Source organism: Coregonus clupeaformis, chromosome 30 (genome assembly GCF_020615455.1).
Source record: "Coregonus clupeaformis isolate EN_2021a chromosome 30, ASM2061545v1, whole genome shotgun sequence".
NCBI classification, from domain to species: domain Eukaryota; kingdom Metazoa; phylum Chordata; class Actinopteri; order Salmoniformes; family Salmonidae; genus Coregonus; species Coregonus clupeaformis.
Window position 1 is genome coordinate 2,863,560 of NC_059221.1, and position 11,344 is coordinate 2,874,903.

General features: G+C 43.9%; 1 protein-coding gene across 2 annotated transcripts in view; it reads right to left on the reverse strand.

Annotated features, from left to right (window-relative positions):
• Window positions 1–9,855, reverse strand: part of LOC121545507 (nucleolar protein 4-like) — a 172,024-nt gene extending 162,169 nt beyond the window's left edge. The window contains exon 1 of one of the 2 annotated variants that reach the window (XM_041856080.2): window positions 9,129–9,855. In XM_041856080.2, the coding sequence (XP_041712014.1) occupies window positions 9,129–9,467 (339 nt within the window). In that variant the 5' untranslated portion in view covers window positions 9,468–9,855. The remainder of the gene's footprint in view (window positions 1–9,128) is intronic. The other variant, XM_041856079.2, reaches the window with a different exon arrangement.
• Between the last annotated feature and the right edge of the window lie 1,489 nt (window positions 9,856–11,344).

The following is an 11,344-nucleotide window of genomic DNA, read 5'->3' on the forward strand; positions in this document are numbered from 1 at the left end:
AGAGGTGCCTTTTGGCAAACTCCAAGCGGGCTGTCATGTGCCTTTTACTGAGGAGTGGCTTCCGTCTGGCCACTCTATCATAAAGGCCTGATTGGTGGAGTGCTGCAGAAATAATTGACCTTCTGGAAGGTTCTCCCATCTCCAGAGGAACTCTGGAGCTCTGTCAGAGTGACCATTGGGTTCTTGGTCACCTCCCTGACCAAGGCCCTTCTCCCCCGATTGCTCAGTTTGGCCGGGTGGCCATCTTGTTGGTTCCAAACTTCTTCCATTTGAGAATGATGGAGGCCACTGTGTTCTTGGGGATCTTCAATGCTGCAGAATTGTTTTGGTACCCTTCCCCAGATCTGTGCCTCGATACAATTCCTTCAACCTCATGGCTTGGTTTTTGCTCTGACATGCACTGTCAACTGTGGGACCTTATATAGACAGGTGTGTGCCTTTCCAAATCATGTCCAATCAACTGAATTTACCACAGGTGGACTCCAATCAAGTTGTACAAACATTTCAAGGATGATCAATGGAAACAGGATGCACCTGAGCTCAATTTCGAGTCTCATAGCAAAGGGTCTGAATACTTATGTAAATAAGGTATTTCTGTATTTTTATTTTTTCTAAATTTGCACAACTTTCTAAAAACCTGTTTTCGCTTTGTCATTATGGGGTATTGTGTGTAGATTGATGAGGATTTTTTTTATTGAATCAATTTTAGAATAAGGCTGTAACGTAACAAAATGTGGAAAAAGGGAAAAAGCCTGAATACTTTTGTCGAACATCTCATTCCAAAATCATGGGCATTAATATGGAGTTGGTCCCCCCTTTGCTGCTATAATAATAATAATAATAATAATAATAATAATAATAATATGCCATTTAGCAGACGCTTTTATCCAAAGCGACTTACAGTCATGCGTGCATACATTTTTGTGTATGGGTGGTCCCGGGGATCGAACCCACTACCTTGGCGTTACAAGCGCCGTGCTCTATCAGCTGAGCTACAGAGGACCACATTAACAGCCACTCTTCTGGGAAGGCATGTTGGAACATTGCTGTGGGGACTTGCTTCCATTCAGCCACAAGAGTTGGGCACTGATGTTGGGCGATTAGGCCTGGCTCGCAGTCGGCGTTCCAATTCATCCCAAAGGCGTTCGATGGACCTCGCATTGTGCACGGGGCATTGTCATGCTGAAACAGGAAAGGGCCTTCCCCAAACTGTTGCCACAAAGTTGGAAGCACAGAATCGTCTAGAATGTCATTGTATGCTAGAGCGTTAAGATTTTCCATCACTGGAACTAAGGGTCCTAGCCCGAACCATGAAAAACAGCCCCAGACCATTATTTCTCCTCCACCAAACTTTACAGTTGGCACTATGCATTCTGGCAGGTAGCGTTCTCCTGGCATCCGCCAAACCCAGATTCGTCCGTCGGACTGCCAGATTCATCACTCCAGAGAACGCATTTTCACTGCAGAGTCCAATGGCGGCAAGCTTTACACCACTCCAGCCGACGCTTGGCATTGCGTATGGTGATCTTAGGCTTGTGTGCGGCTGCTCGGCCATAGAAACCCATTTCATGAAGCTCCCGACGAACAGTTCTTGTGCTGACGTTGCTTCCAGAGGCAGTTTGGAACTCGGTAGTGAGGGTTGCAACCGAGGACTTACAATTTTTACGCGCTACGTTCTTCAGTACTCTGCGGTCCAGTTCTGTGTGCTTGTGTGGCCTACCACTTCAGGTCTGATAATAACAACACTTACAGTTGACCAGGGCAGCTCTAGCAGGGCAGAAATTTGACAAACTGACTGGTTGGAAAGGTGGCATCCTATGACAGTGCCACGTTGAAAGTCACTGAGTTCTTCAGTAAGGCCATTCTACTGCCAATGTTTGTCTATGGAGATTGCATGGCTGTGTGCTCGATTTTATACACCTGTCAGAAAATAGCCGAATCCACTAATTTGAAGTGGTGTCCACATACTTTTGTATATATAGTGTATCGGGGACAGAGGAAGGGGTAGTCATTCACAAATCATGTCAACCCATATTATTTCACACAGCGTGAGTCCATGTAACTTATTATGTGATTTGGTAAGCCAAAGTTTACATTGACAAAAAAAATGTGTGTGTGAAGACAGGCAGGATCCACAGAGCGGACAACAAAAAAACTCACTTATCCCCTGCCTCATCCCATCCCATCTCTCTCTTGTTATTTCGTTCTCCCACTCCTTTCTCCTCCCCTCACCTACTCTCCTCCATCACTCTCTCTGTAACCCAGGACTCCTAAGTAACACAATTACTGCCAGTCAACGATTTACAGCTGCAAAGCCAGCAGATAGCTGTCCACACACTCACACACACAAAGGTTATTATAGTTTTGTGTTTGTATATTCGTTTTTAATTCTATTCATTTTCGATTTTTACTTGAAATTCAGTTTAGTTTCAGTTACTTTTCCGACTTGATTTACTAGTATTTATTCCGTTTTAGTTTGATAAAAACATTTATATTAGTTTTTTATATTATTTAGTTTCGGTTTTAGTGTTAGGGACAGAAAGTAAAAACAAATATTCAAAGGATGTTTAGGTTGTATTTCTTCCCTGTTAGCTAGTGATAGGTAGTAGTCTCGGAAATCCCAGACTGGGATTCTCTTGGACATAAAAAAAGTACATAATAATTAATCAGACAGACAACTCTCCCAACAAATCACAAGTTTGGGTAGGTGGGCCAAGCCTGAAAAATCAAAACGCGCATTCGAGAAGATCACTTTTTTCAAGTTGGTGGCCATCTTGGTCGTCGCCTTCCAAAGTCTGTTGCATTATGGGGATAAAAAATGTTGACGACTGCATTAACTTTTTAAAAAACATGTGATCAAAGGTCATGAAGTTTTGACTGCAGTCGACTGCAAGTTTCTGCAGTTTCTCTTCACCAACTTCATCCTAAAGCCATCACCTGCATTGTGGGCGGCTCTATTGTCAACCAATCATTAAGGTGTTTTTGTTTGACTCACGTGAACTTGACCAAAGACTTGACTGAAACAGAACCAACACTGCGCGATTCTTGTATACAGTGGACAAATGAATGTGATATTTGAGGCCCTCTAACCAATTAATAGTACAGTGTACAATAGTACACTTTTTTATTTTTTTTATAGTACAATATATTTACAGTTTGTGAGTGTGCGATATGGGGGTTGGAAACATGTTTATTTCGACATTACAAAAAAAACTGGTCGAAATGATGGCAACACTGCATTTGGAAAACCAGTGTGGATCTGACTTTCGGCTGTTGCAGATGCACGTCCCCCAACTTCACTCCTCGACTTTCGTCTGCAGTCGGTTGCGTCAGTCTTACCACTCAAACGAGCAGATTCTCTTTCTGTAGCCTATATGCAGACATCTCAGAATATCGTGATGCGACTGTAGATGATACAAACTACCCCTTGTGAAATGCACTCATTAGAAATAACCTCTGCGTTCTCCATCTCGCTAGCTAGCTACTACGGTGTGTACGGCAGGGATGTTGCTGCTAAGGCAACAAGCAGACAAGGCCGTGACTATAAAATGTATGCCAAACAAAAACCATAGATTTCAAAGTTTTAAAAAACATACAACTCTATGCACAATGACTACTGCGAACAATTTACACAGTAAATAATAATAAAAAAATACATTTACTGGAAAAACTGTGCAGATGCAAACGCTGTACCTGCACTGTTCTTCCTGTAAATGTGTTTTTGTAAAATGTTCTGTGGAAATTGTTAAAAGTAGTCCTTGTGCATTGAGTTATATGGTTTGTTAAACTTTAAAATCAATGGTTTTTGTTTGGTATACATTTTTAAGTGAAAAATCTGAGTCTCAGCGTAATTCCATTACTATGGAATTGCCCTAATACATAGGGAACACTAAAACACCCAACCATAAACACACTAACAGACATGTAGACAAATCAATTATGAGCACCTTCTCTACAAACCAACAGCTAACACAATGAGGGAATCTTGTATTTCACCTCAACCCCTCCAACTCCACAACCCAACCCTAACCCTACCCCGCCCTGCCACGCTCTGCCCCGCTGTGTGACTTTAACTGGGTGACTGCTGTGACTGCAGCCCCTCGGTTCAGAGAGGGGAGCATGCCCCCTGCTTCACCCCAGCCCTGCCCTTACCGCCCTCCTACCGCCCCCCAACAGACACACCAGGCCTCAGAGGGCAGGGGCAGGGAGGAGGGAGCCACACAACCAGAGGCCTTCCCATTCACGTCAATTTAGTCTTATTTATTTCTGCAGGATAAGGGCCCCTTTGAGATTAGAGAGATCCCAGGTCTGATAAGGGGGCCATCCCAATTAAGTTACCCCCGCGGGCCACCATTAAACCCTAGGCCATCGACACGTCACCGCCACGGAGGGCAGCGGGAGGAGGAGGGACATAGGAGGAGAGAGAGAAGGGGGTGGTAAGTAGACACGCACACACACACAGAGAACACACAGTGCATCCTCCCATCACGCACCTCCAACATGAGCATGCATCATACATGAACACACAAATAGCTCCTCAAACAAACAGACACACAAAACAGGCAGATAGTTTTACACAGACAGGGCAAAATAGATAGGACACACAAACTAACCCTTTAAACATTTGATACTGTAAGAGCCATCTCAGTTTCCTGTGCTGTACACTCCAGAATGTCTATTTCTATTATCCTGTTTTTCCCCCTCAGCCCAGAAGGGGAGCAAAGGATGGGTTGTGACTGAGCCATGGGTTATGTACATTAGGGCATCCAACGGAAAACGTTAAGAAGCGTTTTTGCAACAGAAAACAAAAAATGAATGTTTCTTATTAGACAACTCCAGGTAGTCCCTCCTTGATTCAGTCCGTTTTCTTATGTTTGGTGCTTAATGAACATGGCCCTGTAGTGTGGGGCTGCTGCTGGACACAGCTCTGACTGGGACAGACGCTCATGTGACCCTATGGGGAAAGATTTGCTCTATTGCTGGTAATTGCACATGATGCCAAACACAGAAACCTCATTGATGTCCATCTGTCTCCTGTTTCCACGGACATACGACATCTCGTTTGACCGTCTTAAATACCCTTCTGACTGACTCCTACTGCAGTAGCCCTCGCCTCCTACTCTTAATACCTGACCTGAGAACAGCTAAACTGAGGCCGAATCAAGCGTCTCAGAGTAGGAGTGCTGATTTAGGATCAGTTTTGCCTTTTGAATCACAGTGGATACAATTAAATGGACATGGGGGACTTGATCCTAGATCCGCACTCTGAGACGCTTGATACATACGGCCCCAGGAGATTGAAAAAGCTTGCTCATTTCTATGGCCAAATACTATAACTCAAGTCTTTGTATAAACAGAACACTGCACTTTTTTCTGTCCCTCTTTCTCTCTATCCTCCCGTCCCTCTCTAGTTAAGGTTACAGAATGCAGCTGACAGACAGCGTGCTGAGAAGAGCATGGCCACAGAGCAGCAACAGTTGATCAAACTGCACTTAGCAGTCAGGCCTCTCTAAGAGCAGGAGTAGCAGGTGAGAGAGAGAGAGAGAGAGAGAGAGAGAGAGAGAGAGAGAGAGAGAGAGAGAGAGAGAGAGAGAGAGAGAGAGAGAGAGAGAGAGAGAGAGAGAGAGAGAGAGAGAGAGAGAGAGAGAGAGGGCCCTCTGCCAGTGGAGGAAAGAGAAAAGCGTTAATACCTATTAATAGGAGCTGCCGAGACGCTGGTGTCAACTCCATGTGATGGCTAAGCTGTGCTGCTTCCTCTAAGCAACACACACTATTTTCTCTTCCTCTCTTTCTCTCTCCGTCCCTCTCTGTTTTTCTCTCTCTTTATCGCTGCCTCATTCTCGCTATTCCTAATGCTGTGTCTGTCCCATTTTTCCTCTCTCTCATTGTCCGTTGGTTTTTCAATGTGCTGCTACTGTGCTACACCTCTGTCTTGCTGTCTCCGCCCACTCTCTCTTAATAAGATCACACCTTGACACTTTTCATACTATCGTGCCGACCTGAATCCTACTGTGCTGGCTCATAATTTTTTTCCAGGCCTATGGTCCCAGCAACTATGGTGGATGCGGAAACAGGCCAGCACAGTTTGTCTCGGTTCGGGCCAGGAGTGTGAAAAGGCCACCTGTGTTTCCTTCACTAAAACCTCACTGAACCCTTCATCTCCCCATCGTTCCCCTGAGCGTTGATTCACATGATCTTATCCTCCGTTGTTACCATGCTAAAGGTTGCTAAAGGTCACATTGCTTACAGAGTGCCTGCTAGAGGAGCCTTTTCTGTCTTTGATTTGCCATCTAACGGCTGGTTGCTTCTCCTAAAAACATTAGTCTGAAGTCTATTTTATACGCTAGAGTGATGCCATCCTTCAGAGCAGTTTAATAAAATCCTACCAAAGATGATCCACACTATCCAGACATATATGCCAACACAGGAAAGTGAGGGAGCAGTACTACATGGCTGCCTGTTGCACAAACATATAATACCTGTATGTGAGGGAATTACACACACTTACACACACTTTCGTCTGTCATAAACACACACTCTAGTCTGTTGTGCGCACATGCACGCACGCATGTACACACGTACATATGTACACACACGCATGCACACGCACTTGCACACATACAGGCTGGGAGCGGGGCCAGTGTGTGTGGCGTCTTCCTCCAGGTTTCTCCAGGCCTCAGGCAGCTTTCCAGAGCTCTGGCCTCATTCATCCACACACTGCATACTATGCCATGACTCTACTGGCACTTAGAACACATTTACAATCTGCTCACTCAGGAATCTCACGTATAACCACACACACAAACGCCCCCACACACACACACACACACACACACACACACACACACACACACACACACACACACACACACACACACACATGCAGTCACACACAACAAATATAACAACCTACCCAGCTAAAAACACACATTCACCCCCCCCACCCCCTTCCACAAACACACAGACACCCACACACACACACTAACAGTCCAACCTCCAATAGAAAACAAGCAGTCAAAGCTCATGCATCCCAACAGAACCCTGAAGGGAGCAAGACTGTGTTCCCATCATCACTATTGATCTATCTCTCCAGCATTAAACCTACGTTACACTCCACTTGTCGTGACCCACTGAAATAGAGTAGCAATAAAATAACAGCAGGTCTGGGTGAGAGCAGACTGCGTCTCACAGTCAGTCAGTCAAAATATGACCCTGCTGCCTCAAGACAAAAAGCAGACTAACTGCTACTGTCTTAGCTTCTGCCAAGACGCTGCTATGAGTGGGGTTGACTCTGTGTTTAGCTGAGAGCGGAATAACAGCTCCTTCAAAAAATGTCTGTATCCGGCCAGCACAAATTAGCCTACTATCGGAGTTCAGTAAGTCAACAAGTCATTTGACCGTCTGTCTGCCTGTAGCCAGAAGCTGGGTATATTTAAGGCATGTATTGTATACTATCTTTCCACAGAGAAACTTTAAACAGTGGCCATTTACAAATGGTCCGAAAGCAATCAGAGAGAGCCTTGACCCTGTTTGGAACGGAAGTAACAGACTCTGCACTTGTCTAGCAGCCTGTCCCCTATAGCTGACCAGACTCTCTATTGAATCCTTTCAGACAACCTCAATGAAGTCAGCTCAGAGGAAGAGAAGGAGATGTGGTGAGAGAGAGAGAGAGAGAGAGAGAGAGAGAGAGAGAGAGAGAGAGAGAGAGAGAGAGAGAGAGAGAGAGAGAGAGAGAGAGAGAGAGAGAGAGAGAGAGAGAGAGAGAGAGAGAGAGAGAGAGAGAGAGAGAGAGAGAGAAAGAAAGAAAGAAAGAAAGAAAGAAAGAAAGAAAGAAAGAAAGAAAGAAAGAAAGAAAGAAGGGAGAGAGAGGGGATAGAAAGAAATAGGAAGGGGGGAGGGGGAGGGAGAGAGAGAAAGCGGAAAGAGAGAGAGGGACAGTTTCAGAATAGCCTGTTCAAATCTAGGACAGACGCATTATCAAGAGGGGAGCAGACAGGAGTGCAATCTTTTCATGTGACTCAGATGCAGAGGCATGTAAATAAGCAACAGCAAACAGGTGCATTAGACAAGCTCAGCAGGTGAATGGGTGACTTTGAAATGTGTACTCATCTCTGTAAATCCATGATCTTGATGCATGATCTTTAGTTGTCCTGTCCCTGTCTGAACCTGGATCTATATAAACTGGCATTGAGGTTACATTGTCATTTATAGTCACAGATGTCTATCTTTTCAGGCCACTATACCCCCCTCAACTTTCAATATAAAAAAGTATTAGAAGAACATTGAAAGAATAGGCTGCAAAATTCACAAATGCAATTTTAGAATGACTTTCTAACCCTAGGCACAGGGGTGAAATGGAATTAGTTATTCCATTTTTGTCAGCTGTATCCTTGTCTGCATCACATATTTTCATGTTCATCATTGAAGGGCTATAGGAAATTGCGCATGAACAGAATTGAATTGATTTGAGACATAAATGGATAAGATGGTGTAAATATTGGGAACTGGCAAACCTACTCTATGCCAGTAATGAAATATCTCATCCGAATGTGTTTTTTAAATAATTGTATAATTTATTTTTCATTAGCCCCCCTCCGCTGGCCATGTGAGCTACAAACGCGCGCGCACGGGCTAGCGGTGGGATGGGCATCTATATATCCCTTCTCTCTCTACCCGGTCTCTTCAGCAGCACGACAACCATCAAAACGCAATCGGTCAAACCAATATGGCTTGGACGCCTGCCCTCACGTGTGCAAGCAAACACACACATACTTGACTATCATGCCATGAGGTGTCTCTGGATATTGGCTATTAGCCTCATTTTTCGTTGCTGCAAAAATCATTGTCAGGGCGATGCTATTTGCGCAAACCGCGTAGTAGCCTAATATAGAAGCGCTGCGCGCATGGTGGCACTGCCCGGCCCATGACAGTAGGGACGCGAATGAATGAGTGCCATCATAAGGTAAGAACGGACTATTGGGGTGGATCAAAGGTCCAGGGAAAGTTGTGGTAGAGCAGCGGCAGCGTGCGAGGACTCAATACACACATTTACATAGGCAAATATGGGCATCATCATAGACCGCACACACATTTACGCGCACAGTAATGAAAGAGGAACATTTACTAACCGTCGCCTTGATGGGGACGTACAGGACAGGTCTGTCAGCGGCTCCATTCTTGTTCAGGTCCCCTTGAATGGTCCCGACCTGGAACCCTTTGGACTTCACCCAGAATTTGAATTTGGCGTTGATGTGGTTGCTCTCGATGTAGACGGCATCCGAGTCGTCGGTGTGTAAAAGGGTCTGGATAATCTTATTGTATTTTCGCCGGGTGACTGTCTTTGTTTTACCCGAGTCCCCGTAAGTACGGAGACACCAGTCCTGAAATTCGCCGAACATCTCTCCTTCCAACACAACCGGGTTTCTGCTCATTTTGGGTAAATTCAAGCTGGGTTTTTTCGTTGACATGGTTTCTCTCTGATGTCCCTTTAAATAGGAGGACGGGTCTCAAAAATATCTCTAAACACTAATAATACACTATCTTATTCGATGTATGTTTCAATTAACCGTTAAATGTAGAAAGGGATCAATATATGAGTTAAATTGATATTCCTGCGAACAATGAGGAAGGATTCCAGGCTATGAAGATTGGTGTGCTCTCACACCTGTTAGCATAAACCGTTCGCCTCCTGTCCCAAAGGGTAATAACAAATGTCAGTAGCTCATATCCTGCTCTGAGGAACTGAAAGAGGGGCCGTCCTAAGAAACGGGTATATCCCACCTGTGTGTCAATGGTCTCCAAGCTAATAAAGATTCGCCGTTTGAATATCACAATTTTACTGTCCCGGAGTAGACAATAAAACGTGGTAGCCTATTTTACGATAAATAAGGCTATATAATAAGACAGAGTGCATATCTGGCACAGGTCCGCTACTAATTAGAAGGATAGATAGCAGCCCGTGCTATCGTGATACCCACCTCCTCCCAACTCCACCTGATACCTATTCCACCTGTTTGAATCGAACTTGAATGCCGCCGTCCCGAACCATCTCCTGTAAGGCAAATCAAAGCGCATCGATGTCTCTCGTTTCTCTCCTGGATAAAGCGTTAAATTGATAAAGGATACATTTATGCGAATAGTAGGTATTATGGACAGGCTCTTGATCTTCTCCACTAGATATCACACACACACGAACCCTGTAGCGTCGATGGGACATGGGTGCGCGGTATGGCTCGCTAAAATCCAGGAAGTGCAGTCCCAGTAGCTGAAACGCACACAAAGCGGAGCTGCGCGACCGTCCCATGCGGGACTAAATAGAGCTCTTGGCACTGTTTCTTTCATTTGATGGACAATTGGACATGAAGAATTAATGTGTGTGTTTTCCCCCCACGTTTTCTTTGACCCATTGTAACGAAAACCGATTTCGGATGAAATGCAGGGTTTTGAGCCAGCACATGATTGGTAGGCTACATTGTAAATTATGAGCTATAATTTGAATCAAATTTGAATTCATATTTTATATTTTCACTACCCAGATTGTCATAACTGGATAACCTATTGAATTGGTATAATGATAATACAAAATACTATATATAATGGAATTAAGTAAACCTATGAATTAATTGATTAATAATAATACAAATAATAATTATAGGCATAGTCCTCACATATTTTATGTTTATTTGATATGAAAGATATAGAGAGGGGAGAGTTTGTTGAAATAGCAGTGCCGGATTCGAACCCACGCTGCAGCTATAATTGTTCTGGAGGCAGCGTCTTTTAGACAGCCAAACCATCCTAGGCCACAATATTCTGCTTAGAGTGACTTGACGCCACCTGATCTTTGTTTGTTTTAGAAAAAATGTCAGTTTAACTGTTTAGTTTTCTCTCAACAGTCAGTGGCTTTTGTGGCTCCATACAATCTTGTAGTCATTGAAGCAAAGCACAAAAACAATTCTGCTAAAAACACTTTCACAGAGCCCACACACATCCAATATACCCAATTTGACTCAAGAGTCCATAAATGCAATATTTTACCTATTCCTATTCTTCATTCACCAGGCCATGCATATTATTTTGTAGGCTACATACTGAACATGTCAGCTGTATAGTATATCATATAGTGATGGATAAAAACAAAAGTCTACATTCTCAGTTTACCTAAATAGGATACCTTACCCTAAAATACTTCCAGACTGTTATTAATATTGATAATAGCTCATAACATCCAATAGATTAGATGAACAGCCTAATTTGGCAACACAATACGTAAAACATAAGATCCCATTACAGCCCAATCACAAACCACCCAACATAATGTTGGATCAATGGCATTTTATGACCT